The sequence below is a fragment of the Puccinia triticina genome, chromosome 8A (genome assembly GCF_026914185.1).
Source record: "Puccinia triticina chromosome 8A, complete sequence".
NCBI lineage: Eukaryota > Fungi > Basidiomycota > Pucciniomycetes > Pucciniales > Pucciniaceae > Puccinia > Puccinia triticina.
Window position 1 is genome coordinate 5,198,054 of NC_070565.1, and position 13,530 is coordinate 5,211,583.

Here is a 13,530-nt window from a genome sequence, read left to right on the forward strand (position 1 = left end):
GCCAGCGCCCACCCACTCATACCACGGCCGGCAAGGCGCGAGCGACCCCGGTGGACCTGGACCGATCCGGCATACCCCAACTAACCCAAGCCCAAGCCCGTACCGCTATAGCCGCCATGAGCCTCTGGCCCAACATGAGCGGCCCTCGGCGTCACCTGAACAAAGCCGCAGACCGACCCAGATGGCTTCCGGGCCCCTTCCACCGACTGGCGGTGCAGGCATGAGCAGCCCACCTGCATCGGAGCGGCCCCTTTCCGCCGCGACGAGCTGGAACTCAAGCCGCTCAGAAAACTTGTTGGCTTTGGTACGTCCCGATACTCTCACATTCATCAGAGACAACATTGGCACGCTTCGTGCCAACATTGCCAACACCGAGGAGTTTATCAGGGTTGCCGCGCCAGTATTTAACGTAAGTCAATAGACAGTCCACCCCCCCCTTACCATAATTCCTCCCCAGGTGACTGACCTGTCTCTCACCGCGGGACATTATGCCCCCCCCCCCCGATCACAAACTAAATAGATACCCGAGCACAAGAGATGGCCAGCAGCCATGGTCATGATTCTCGTGGGGCTTGAGGACATCCAATCTGGTATGGTCACGAAGCTGGTGAGCGAGTTGAAATCCTGCACCGAGGAAGCGAGTCGACCGGCAACCACAACCCTACTGGCTCCCAAATCAGAAGTGGTGGGCACCCTCAAGAACTTCGTGCACACCAATCTTTGTATTGTGTTACTTGATGGCTCTCTCGACGCTTATGGCCGCCTCCGTGGACGACGTATCAACGGAGCTGTCACACCTTTCACGGCCATGAAGGTGGGTCAATTGAATTTCTGCCCTTGTAAGCCTGGACCCGCAGCTGATCAAAAGTGTTTGCTTGCTTGCGATCAAGCAGGTCCTCATTGGCGAGCAGGACTTGGCATTCCTCTCCCAATTTCCCGCCAATTGGCAAGACAATGACGTGTGGAACTCGCAATTCAACACCCTTATCACCAATGACCTGAAGGCCGAGAAGCACAAACTGGTTGGTCTCATTTCATCCAACCTCCCAACCACGGGCAAACCACCACCTCCGGTCCCTGACCTATTTGACCTCGTCGAGAGTGTGTTCTTGGGAATGCTGCCGCGCTACAAGGATGCCTGCCCCAAGAAGATCAATGCGGAGGTGAAGGCGCCGGCCAAGGCTCGACTGGCCTACATGCGAATGGTTTTCAACCTCAACCGTATTGCACGTGACAAAGGCAGCAAGGTGACCTTCTGGCATCAACTGGACAACGACCTCTACACGCGGATTGGTAAGCCGCGCCTGTACCACTTTGCATTTGCTCGGCTGATCCTGAAGAAGGATTGAGCCCTGTGGAACAAAACCAGAACGGTTAACGATGTCGACCCCACTGACTTTGCGTTGCCAACCGAGGAAGAAATCGAGGCTGAATGTGAGAATCAACGGGCTCGGCGCCAAGGTCAAGATCCAGCATTGCCTCCCCCTGAAGATACATTGGACCTTGAGGACATGTAGCCCGGCCCGGATTCCTCATACTTGCTCTCTCTTCTCTCTATCTCGTCGTCTATCCTATCCGTCGTCTATCCTATCTACAACTTTGATTGCCTGTAACGTCGTCTATCTATCTTGTTGTCTATGCTATCTATCTCTTTGATCACCGTTTTAGGTCTGTCTATGTTGTCGTGTATATCGGCAATGGTTCTAGCTCCATCTCACATCTTGTCTATCTCAGTTTCTTATTGTTATATTACTACGACGGCGCAATACAACATATGATGAATGTCTATTCTACTCTACAACTGGTTGATCGGAGTAATACAGAATTGGCGGCCGGGAACGTCCGGCAAAACGTTTTGCAGGGTGAAGCCGAACAGTTTTGAGAGCACCCGGCAATTACAATAACGTTTTCCGTAACGTTCTCGGAAACTGCAACGGTTTTCCATAACGTTCGCCGTTTCCAAAAACGTTGTCAATTGAGTTGCGTGGTTATCCAAACGTTTCCCTCAACCTTCCTCGTTGGTGGAAACGTTGGAGGTGTTCTTATAAACGTTTGAGCTAACTCATAAAGTTGGGGGAACCACATCCCAACTTTATTAGTTTCAATTCCGTTTGGGTGACGGTTCCTCAACTTTTGTTCAAATATCTCCCCAATCTTCTCAAAGTGGTTGCCGTGGGGGCTTCGCCCCGGCGTATCGTACCAATTGTATTGCGAACGTTTTGGAAACCATACCACAACCACGTCAAAACGTTCGCTTGCAGCCGTGGTGTACTCCTAGCTTAATCGGGCGGAGGGTCCGGGGGACCCCGCCCGGAGGGCTCTCCGCAGGAGAGGCTTATGAGTTATGTCTTGATTTAAGCAGGAGCAGAAAGGATCTGCTACACTAAAAATCCCAACCAATATAGAAAAACTGAATACACAGAGCTGTAGGTTCTGTTCTTGCAAGGAATTTGAGCCACTTATCTATCTTGTAGCCAGAAAAACAACTCCTGGAGTCCCAAACAAGTGGAGCCTCATTTGGAAGACTTGTGCATTTTTGATCTTTTGAAAAGGTCAACAGATTGAGATAGAAAAAATAATGCACAAGTCCCTCCCTGCGGGAGGGGCGGCTTCGCCGCCAGCCACAGCGCTCCCACCAGGGGGGACTTGTGTTAAGTTAGGTATACTCCGTGGCCGCGTGTGAGCAAGTTGCGATCAAGGTGGGACTGGTTGAGATGGGTTTACAGGTCAGAATATCTGGCAAGATAATAAGCAGATGATAATTGGGCGGCAAAATGCGCCCGGAAGTCAGATAGGTCAAGGAGAACTGGCTTTGAAATGACAGGTTCCGGTCTGTTTGAGTCGCACGTTTGAGCATCAAACTCACCCACTAGTTTGAGCACCAAACTCACGCTATGAGTGCCCAAAAATGCAATATGGTTCATATATATGGATGGGTTTTCTCGATACAATTTGGCATGGATAAATCCCCTGGCGATAGCTTCCTCAAGCAACGAATCTTGGAATAAACGGACGTGACGGTCAATAAAAGAGACCCGGAGCAAAAAATATCGCCCAATGGGGGGCTCGAACCCCCGACATTTCGGTGCCACACAGGTGATACGCGTGTAAAAGCCGAATGCTCTACCGACTGAGCTAACCGGGCACTTGTTGACGAAGTCTGCCGCAGCAAAACTATATCGACAGACTAGAATTGCCATCTCAGGACCACGGACCACCACTCTTATCCGTGGCTGTCGCAGAGCTCAGCCGGTGAGACAGGGATCTCCCTGGCGATCGTTGGGCTTCACCCTGTGCAAGTTGAAGTGGCAACAGTCGGCGGCCTTCGCCCGGTGCAAAACAGGCAGGCATGGTCAAGGGATGGTCGCGAGGCGACCGAAGGCCCTGTCGACAAATGGCCACTCGGAGTCGGAACCGCGGGGCGTGTGTTCGTCAGGTCGGGTGGCATTCTTGCGTTTCATGTTGTGCCATTCGTACGAGCAGCTTGAATCATTGCTTCCCCACCTGCAGTTGTAGGGGTGATCTCGCCCTTGTTGATGCTGTAAACTCGGTGAGACAGAGCCTGCGCCGCGGGACACACTTGGGTCTCTCACTTGGGAGACGTAAATAATTCATTGGCACGAGACTGGGTGTGGGATTCCGCCCTTCTGCATTTTGTCTAGAAGCCTCGCAGCTTGATTGTCCTGCTTCCATTCACATTTATGAATTGTACATAGTGGACCTTGTTTCTCCTCCTACTTACTCTAAACTCTTATTGCCCAATTATTCTACGGGCCTATCGCTTAAACCCATTCGAACCTACTCTCCAGGTGAAGCTCAAACCTCCCGCTCCTTTTTGATCACACCCGGCGAGCTCCACAGCCATCAAACCAAAATCCCCAGGAACAATAAAACTTGAAGCCATCTACATATCCCCCAAAAGCCTCAGGAAGAAAAGAACCGCCCGTAGAAACATTGTTGATCTCGATCAACAACATGCTACTCGCAAGCTCGGTACAATCGGTTTTGAGCCCCCGTTCCTCACAGGACTCACTCAGCTCCACCAGCATGGCCCGGTACGATGAGTTCCGACCTAGTACGATAATAAAATCCTTTACTCCGGACTCCGAGCCAATTATCTATCTTTCCATCCCGCCACGATCGCCGACTGATCCCAGGTCATCCAAGGAGGATGTCCAGCCAATATCCGGGGCCAGAGCCCTCGCTATGATCGTCGTCTGTGTAACTGCCAGCATCATCAGCGTGAGTAAGATTGCTGATTCATTGTGTAGGATGATATGCAGGTTGTGAAGTGTGACTTTGGTAACTCATCCTGCTGAACAAATTGTTATTTCTATTAGAATGCTTCCTCCGTCTCAATGAACCTTCTGATCCCCAGTATCCAACGAGAGCTAGGTACTAAACATTCAGTTTTACTTTCATATTTACCGTTTGGAAAGGTGGTGCATCTCCAATGCCCTGTCTATTCTTCCAGTACACGTTGAAATGACACCCAGAAGGAATAACTGAGCAACGGCCTTTCCTTCTCCTTCACATAGAAATTGAAGCTAGTAACTTGCAGTGGATATCGAGCGGATTCCCCCTCGGCTTCGGTAGTTGCTTGCTGCTGTTTGGGAGACTAGCTGATCTGGTTTGTTTCAAAACCTTTCTTTCTTCGCCCCTTTTTATCTTTTTCTGATTTCTCAAACTATCATATGAAGTGTAACGGCACGGATTTCCAATTGTATTGATCCTCAGCCTATAGGAAAAAAGTAATATTGAAATCTATTTCTTCTCTTTTACCCATCACCACATATATTACATGCTTGAAAAAAAAAGTTTGGCCATAAACGATTCATTCAACTGGGCACTAGCTTTTACGCGTTGGCTTCTCTCGGCTGCGCGCTTTCGCGCACCCATGTCCAGCTCTCGATTCTACGAGTCTTGCAAGGACTCGGGGCTGCAGCCACTGCACCGTCAATCATTGGTGTCTTGGGGAATCATCTGGAGCCGGAATCAATGCTTAAACGTGTCGGCTTTGCTGGACTCAGCGCCGGTTTACCTTTGGGAGCTTCTTTCAGCATGCTTGTTGGCGGGTTAATCACAGAAACAACAGGGGCTGGATGGAGATCCGTAAGTTCCACTTCCCTACCTCTCGCCGCCTTCTAATATTTTCTAACCTGGACGGCCGGAGACAAAAACGGATGAAGAGATATGATACTTGGATTTTTTTAGCTAACCATTATTGTTCACTCGTATTCTGCTATGAAAAATATACAGTTCTTCTACTTTTGCGCTGCCTCTGCTTCTGCGATTTGCGTATCCGCCACGCTGGTTATCCCGAAAGACAAGGAGAGAGTCAACGACGGGGGAATCGATTGGTTAGGCGGGTTCCTGATCATCACCGGATTGACGGGATTGATCTTGTCGCTTGCGATTAGCTCTCGAGAGGAGTCGAACAGAACGGTCGTCCTTCTGGCCATTATTTTCTCGTTACTCATCCTGGCCAGCTTTTTATACTGGCAAAAGGTCCTCGAGGACCGCATGAACGAATCCTTTCAGCATGGTGAAGGTTGGGAAATGGCCACTGAACCCATTTTGAAACTTGATTTGTTTAAGAGAGATCACCACCAGTTCTTGGTCGTCTTGACGGTCGTTTGCTTGCTTTGGTTTAGCTTCGTCAGCCAGAACTTTTTCTTCCATGAATAGTTGAGTTTTTCGTCTTTCTGTATTACCTGATGCCCAAGCTATAGGGAATGAGTAACTCATTGGAGGTCTATTATTCGCAAACAGTCTCCAAGATTTTTTGGGCTTAAGCTTACGCAAATCTGTCATCCGATTCATTCCCTTGTAAATTCTGAACCGTTGTGACAAAACTTCTATATGGACTGATTGGACCTTCTGGAGACAGAAACAAGTTACTGACCGGTGTTTTGATGACGGATATAGGCCTGTGGTCGGACTCCTCCTGAACATAACCTTTGGCTTCGTCTCCCCCATCGTCCCGACACAACTTTTGATAGTCTTCGGCTGCATGGGCACCGCAACCAGCTGCCTGCTGTCCGCACTCATGAACCCCTCAGCCGGGTATTGGACGTACAACTTTGCCTCGGTTACACTATCTGTTGTTGGACCTGGCTTTGTGGTCAGTTGCTCCTCTTTGTTCAGCAAACAGTCGGTGACACGTTGATCAAACTCTCTTATCATCCAACACGGATTATTGATTCGGCTTTTTTCCTATAAAATCCCAGGTTCCCATTGCGAAAATGTACAGTAGTCAGATCGCGAGTCAATCCGAGCAAGCAGTCGCCGGTGGGCTCTTCCACACAGTGTCACGTGAGCATTGAAGTGCCCTTCCTCGATTCTTGACATTTTATAATCATAGGGTTTTCCCTGGCATCTTTTGAACTTTCATATACGAGGAATAGTCAGAATGCTAAGCCTCCTGTCATGATTCCATCTGATTGATCAGAAATCGGTAGTGCAGTCGGATTAAGTCTGACCACTTTACTCCAGGTAAGCCTCGTTTTCGCTTCTTTGACACTCAATCTTCTTCTACAAACCGTTCTGATCTAGACGTAAAACTCTTGGCAGGTTCATGTCACAAGCTATAGAAGTCGACAAGAAGGAACAGTTGTCAACAATGATTTGGTGAGCGCTTGAAAAATGATCATGATAACGTAAATTCTTTGAAATCCCAATTGACCTTCCTCGTTCCTGTTGGATTTTTTTTAAAGACTGTGGCAAGTCCTGAGGCCTACTTGGATGGATTAAGGGCTGCCTTTTGGCTATGTTTTGGAGTGTTATGTCTTGGTGAGTTGTTTCTCCTTTTCGATCATTTCTGCAAGCACGCCAATTGTTTTGCAGAGGTGTCTCTCACACCCGAACTAATAATTATATTCTGCTTTGGCTTCAAAAAATGGATTTGAAAAAAGCAACTTGCCTGTCTGTTGTCTTTCTACGTAACTTGAAGCTCGTTGGAAACAAGAAAAACTCCTCAATAGAAGAAGATGGCATACAGAAAATATAAAGAAAGACATCTTATACTTGTGATATTCCTGGTCTTCCCGCTCCAATGGTAGCAAATCTTCACTTGTTCAATTGACATACATTCAAAGTCCAAACAACTCTCCTTATTCACATTCTCTCTGCAGTGCTAGATAGGACAAAGAACCTTCCATTGTTGGTTACACACTTCACTCATTTTAAGCTAGGATATAGAAAAAAACTGTAAAAAAATGTTAGTTATAGATTACTTCTTTGAAAGGATATACATGAGAAGAATTTAAGGTTCAAAGTTGAAATCATAAAATTTTCATTACATAAAATCATAAAATCATAAAACTTTCAAATGATGATTTTATATGTACCATTTTAGAAATGTTGCTCTAATTTGAGTGTTTGGGTGTAGATATTTTTTTCACTTCAGAATTTTATGATTTTATGGTGTTATGATTTTATGTAAGTCAACTTTGAAACCCTAAATAAATTGATAGGTATATAGTTGATGGAACTCAAGCCAATGGCAAGTAAAAAGAGAACTTTAAGGATAAGAACAGCTGATGAGACAGGGTGAGGGTGGCAAAAGAGAAGAGGACAAACCAATTTTGGGTTTTTCATTCCCACACATCAGTTGAGTATACACAGACCATATAAAACAGGGCTGATCTGTGAGACATTAATATAGAAAGATAGAGGATGAAAAAATAACTATTTATGATCCGCTAGAATAGAGAGTAGAGGTCATGCAACTGCGAGTTGATAAGAAGCTGATCTCTAGCTGGGTTCTAGCTTTGAATTCAAGGAAGTTACCCGCCCAGAAGTGAGCTATAAATACAACGAAGGGCTAATACAGTATAATGGTGCTGGTGGGTACCGCTCTTTCCCTGTGTTAGGATCTTTCCTTGGTAATTAATGAAACAATTCATCTAATCTTTCTTCCAATTGTTCAGCAGAAAATTTAAGATATTTGGAAGGATCTGTGCATGCCAAAAGGAAAATGAATCGTCGAGATTAGAGAGACAATTAGAAAAAAAATGACTTGTCGCAAACGAAACAATCTTACTTTTTGAAAATTGGCCACCTTCATGTCGCTGCGTAAACTTTGCATCTAAGATAAGCGAGAGGTAAGATATTTGAAACTAAACTTTGGATAAATGCGGAAAGCGGAAAGGGGGGACGAACACGTGGGCATGATCATCCTTTCGATTTCATCTCTCAACTGATCCTTCAGATCGGGATCATTGCTAGCAAGATTAGCGGCCTGGTGCAACTGAATGACTTCTTCGAAGGCCTCGTTGAACCTCCCGAAGCGGTCTTTGACGTCTCTCCTTTCGGCGCCAGCGTGCTGACCGGGCAAGGCGCTCTTGACGGCCCCGAGCCCGAATTTACCCTCCTCTCCGCCCGCATCCATCAGGGCGGATATCAAGGGCGACCAGATCTCGAGGTATCGGACCTTGCATGTCCGTACCCGCTTGTTCAATTGGTCCCCCAGCTGGTCCCCGTAGATATCCAACACGGCCGACTCTAATAATTCGCGTCGGATGTATGTAAAGTTGTTTAACATGTAAATCGCTCCCACTCCATTCCTTGCGGTGACACTCGTGATCGCACTCGCCACAGTTGACCTCAATTTCAGATTCTTGGATCGCGCTTCTATCGCAGCATATAAGGTGGACAGCGCATCGTCTAGATTTAAATTATTCCGGCGAAGAGAGAAAGAGAATCACTTGCATCAGCCTCAATCAACCAGAAAAAAGTCTTTAATAATCACCGACCAAGATATTTGACTAATAGTGGTGCTTCATCGTTAGAAGTGCCAACAGAGGAAGTCTTGGGAGTACTCGCAGCGCCAAAGATCCATTTTCCATCACCGAGGATGACCAGGAGACTCTCGACCATGTCAGGATGTTGGCACAGCATCTTCAAATATTCAACAACGACGATCGTCATCTCGCTGGTCATCGTGTTACTCGTCTCGCTACCAACTGGCTGTTTCTCCCCAAAGGTTTTGCAATCCGCAATGAATTCGGGTAATGAACGTAGACATGAGCCCTTGAAGGCATGCAAGAGGTCTCCAAGCTCATTCTCTTTCCGCCCTGCGGGCCGCCGAACTTCTTCGTCGAACCGCGATAGTTGATCTGAGATCGCTGCATAGGTGTCGAATGCAACTGCAATATACGATGACAACGATCGCTTGATAACGCTATTGACTGATTGACCCGTTTCGGATAGCAATTCTAAGGAGGCTGAAATCACTTGTGAATAGATCGCCTTGATTTGTATCGGGCTGGCGCCTTTGAAGACAGACAAGACTGCCTTATATTCAACCTTTGAAATTAGAGATGAAAGATAAATGGACGCGCGGAATTATCGAGTTAGCAAAACTACGAGAATGAAAAGAGAAAGCAGCGGCAGATCGAAACTCAACATTCAGCATATCCAGAAGACAGGCAATGAAGCTGGAAAATTGACCGAACCCGTCCCCATTCCTAATGGCTTCAACTGAGCTATCACTAAGGGACTTCAAACTGGTACAGACATACTTGCTCCTGGCTGAAGCATAAACTGATATGATTTCCTTATGAACATCCTGGATGGTTGAATTACCTGGAAGAGTTTTGGAAAGCTGTTGAAGATAGGCGAATAAGTTATGGAGTTTATTAATCACAGGGGGTGGAAAACCTAAGGGCTGAGAAGCTATCCACAAATAAAAATAAGAACATTAGCTCAATTTGAACTTATTATCTAAAGCATGCCTCTAAATTAGCAGGTAATTTTGAACTGACGGTCAACTGTTTGGTGGATCGGATCCGATAGAGGTGGTCCAGTAGAATCTTGAATCCAACCAGCAAACATATCACTCAAACTTCTCACGCCTGTTTTTAGCAAATTTTCCTAGTAGCAGTTCCAAAGGGAAAGTTCGATAGGATCGAAAAAAATTGGAATGTCTTTTTTGTCATTTGATCTAATGTAAGGATAGACATCAACTCTGTCAAAATACATTAAGCTTACGGCATGGATTGTGGACTCGCTAACGGGTGCTTCAGTCCGGGAAAGCGTTTGGATTGACTTGACAATTTCGTCAAGTGAAGACATGAAAGAGCCCAGCTCGTTGGGGTTGGGGCTGATAATAACGGAGAGAGATTTGAAAGTGGCGCATAAGTGAGGAAGTCAACCAACAAGGAGTTCTAGAGATGAACTGACCCGTTTTGGATGACCACCTCCTGATGGATGGCCGCGTCGTGATGAGCCAGGAGCTTGTCAACTGCCAAGATGGTCTGGTCAATGTCTGAGGATCACATGGCGTTGAGAGAGTATGTAAACATAAGCTCAGATAGGCCTTTCTTTCCATTCGGTTTCTCAAAGAGTCAGCTCGGCCGTACTTGCATTGATTCGTGTTAACGTCCTCGTGTCATTATGGATTGGCACAATCGTTCTCTCTAGTCTTGAAAGTCTCTTGAGAGAGAAAAATACAGCCAAAAGGTGAACAGTGTTTCCAGGTTCAGGCGCCAAAAGTATTTGAAGAAATCATATTTGGACGATCAAGGCCAAAGTGAAGCAGAAGACAATTAAATTTCAGTGATCGGTTATCTCCTCACAAAAGTAAACATAGAGAAGAAAAACAGAGCGCGATACGCAAGAGAAAAAAATACCGAATGTGTGAAGGTGAGAAGAGAAAAATGTATTTTTTTGATCATTATTTTAGACAGACATCATCGAAACCAGTTAACATCTTCGACAAATTCTCGGTTATTCGTTTCGACTTATCCAGGCTGTTGGAAAGAAGGACGAGATCGGCAGCCGACTGGTCGAGGTTTGAATGTTGGAGTGTGTGGGCTTGGATGGGGGATGAGCTCATGGTGCGCCTGTTATCGCGTGGTTGTTGGTTGCTTGGTGTCTTGGGTCTTGCAGTGGTATGACCTGGTATGACCGAGCCCATCGGATTAAAGGGGCGGTCCGGATATACATGATCCAGCAGGACTGTCGGACCGGATAGACTACAGGACCTTCGCCCAAGCTCAACCAGGGCCCAGGCTCAACCGCAATAAATATCAATTACAGCCATTCCGAAAAAGCTTGGCTTCTTTGGAGGGAATTTCCAGCGGAAATTCTTTTTGGAATTTCCAACTTGTGTGTATCCAACAACAAGGTTGGACAGATGGATATCCATCCCCACAAGCGCAGTCGCTTAGAGGATGCTACCGGCCAAGCCGTTCGGTAGCGCAAAAAAATGCTGGCCGCGGGGGGACCCGCATCTTGACACCTGGGTGCGTGCATCATGATGGCAAACCGGGGTAAAAATTGGTCAAGGATTCCAATTCTGGAATCAAAAAAGGGGGGAAATGAGTAGAAGTCAGTGATTGAGCTCACCTGCTCGTGATATAGGTGTCCTGCATCTACCAATGATGTAGGCATAGATATCCAAATGTCCAACCTTGATACTTCTTTGCATACAAGGTTGGAAAATCCCACTGGAATTTCCAGCGGAAATTCCTTTCAAAGGAACCAAGCTTTTTCGGAATGGCTGTATGTACACAAGGGGAAGCCCCCAAATTTGGGGTTCCAGGGGGTGTTAAAGTCATAGGGGTTTGTAAATCACAGCAAGGGAATAGCCCCCAAATTTGGGGTTACAGCGGGTGTGAAAGTCACAGGATGTGAAAGGCCCAAAAGGGAATGGGACAGAGCAAAGGAAATGACATAAAGTTTTCAAACCTTTGATGATGCAATTTCAGGGTGACTATGCATTCAGTCAAAGGAGAAACCAAATTTCAACTGAAAAATAGGTCAAAAAACAACATTTCAAGTGAAAACTGGGTGAAATAAGGGCACTTTATTTTGGGAAAAGACACAAAATTTGTTATTGAAAAAGTAAATATTTGGAAAAATGGTGATGAGAGATATCTACTCAAAAACTCTGAAAATGTGAGAGAAATTCCTTTTAAACAATTTTTGAAGTTTATTATGAAGGCTGGCCACTTTCAGGCTGTGGAATCACTACCTTAGTAGTTTGGCTTGACTTGCTTCTTGACAATGCAAAACACAGGTTCATGAAGTACAATACCAAAATTACCAATTTTTTGACCTTGAGATTTATTGATTGCAAGGGAGGAGGCCGGATTGACAGGAAATTTCTTGTGTATGAGCTTGGAAGGCAGTCGAGACAGCTCCAGACTTATCTGGGTCAGATGTGAAAGGAATGTGACTCTGAGGGATGGGCACAGAATCATTAACTCTGTTACCTGATACAACTCTTGTGTAAATCACATTTGGGCCCAACCTGGTTCCATTACAAAGTCCCATTGTCCAATCAAGGTTCCTGAGCATTATTATTAAGCAATTTGGTCACCTGTTGGGAGTTTGTAAACTCTTTGATCCACATTTGTAGCATTATCAGTAAGCCTTATTGAGTGATTTGGATTTATTTCAGATGGAACAAATTCAAACTGTTGCATGAGAGGATATTAATGGTGAAGGATTGTTTAGATTCTTTGCATAAGTCCTGGAAGTAGATCTTGACCATGAACTCTGTGGTTTTCAAACTCATTTTCTGTGTCATATAAGTCCAGCTGTAAGAATTTGGGGAATTCCTGTGAAAGTGGAATCAAACTTCCAATGTTATGGTGAATTGTACCCTTCACCTTGAATGTATGGATACCTTCACCTTGATTGTTGAGTGCATCTCTGGTTGAGGCATTGACTCCAAGATATGTAAATGTGAAGTTGCTATTTATCAAGCAGATGAATAGAATGAGTTGATTTCCCTCAGGTATATTGGGTTGATATATAATTTTGAAGATCTGAAGCAATTCAGGGGGTGGGGGTGGTTTTTATGAAGTGATCCTGCCTTGGCGGCAGCAAAGTTAGGTTGTTTATCCTGTGAAGATTATGGCTTGACACTTCACACAACATCTCACTGCCCTCAAAGTTTCTGGCCTGAACCCAGGAGGCTCAGTCCAACACCATGCATTTGGTCTGTTTACATGATTCTTGGAATATTTCCGAAGGAATGGTTACCTGTGAAATCATGTTCAACCAAATTTCCAGCCGGAGGATCATTTAAAAATCCTGCCCTTGAGATAAACTTGAATCAATTTGTTCCTGAATAAGGCCCAAATCAATTTCAGGCGGGTCATTCCAGTTTGCGGGTATTTGCACAGGGGATAGATTTGAAGAATATTCATAAGTTTGAAATGGACTCTGCATATTTCTTGGTGAAGCACTCTGGGAGTTGAGCAAGTTAAAAATAGACAACCTGGAGGTGTGGTTGCCATGATTGCTATTTCCATGCTGGGATGGAGATTTGTGTGAGCTGTGTTCAGATTGGTTTTGTGGTTGAGGATTGAAATTGTAAGAAGATTCATGATTTAGATGATACTGTGTTTAGATTGGTTTTGTGTTTGACAATTTAAATTGTAAGGAGATTCATGATTTTGATGATACTGTGTATGCGGGGGTCTGTTGTCAATGTTGATGGAAATTTGGGGATGAAGACCACTCATGATTTGGATTATTTGATTGTTGAGTATGAGGAAAATCTTGAGGCTGATA

General features: G+C 45.5%; 2 protein-coding genes across 2 annotated transcripts; one reads left to right on the plus strand and one right to left on the minus strand.

Annotated features, from left to right (window-relative positions):
• Nucleotides 1-3,975: 3,975 nt before the first annotated feature.
• PtA15_8A547 (uncharacterized protein) lies at nucleotides 3,976-7,009 on the plus strand (the record flags this gene model as incomplete). Its single annotated transcript, XM_053171987.1, has 12 exons — nucleotides 3,976-4,242; nucleotides 4,341-4,395; nucleotides 4,539-4,630; nucleotides 4,819-5,112; nucleotides 5,260-5,687; nucleotides 5,773-5,829; nucleotides 5,929-6,124; nucleotides 6,231-6,315; nucleotides 6,452-6,495; nucleotides 6,574-6,630; nucleotides 6,717-6,792; nucleotides 6,915-7,009. 12 exons carry the CDS (start codon nucleotides 3,976-3,978, stop codon nucleotides 7,007-7,009), a joined length of 1,746 nt encoding a protein of 581 aa, XP_053023196.1.
• An 881-nt stretch (nucleotides 7,010-7,890) lies between these two features.
• On the minus strand, nucleotides 7,891-10,077 carry PtA15_8A548 (uncharacterized protein; the record flags this gene model as incomplete). Its single annotated transcript, XM_053171988.1, has 7 exons — nucleotides 7,891-7,958; nucleotides 8,045-8,089; nucleotides 8,164-8,667; nucleotides 8,757-9,309; nucleotides 9,410-9,678; nucleotides 9,768-9,876; nucleotides 9,994-10,077. 7 exons carry the CDS (start codon nucleotides 10,075-10,077, stop codon nucleotides 7,891-7,893), a joined length of 1,632 nt encoding a protein of 543 aa, XP_053023197.1.
• Nucleotides 10,078-13,530: the final 3,453 nt, after the last annotated feature.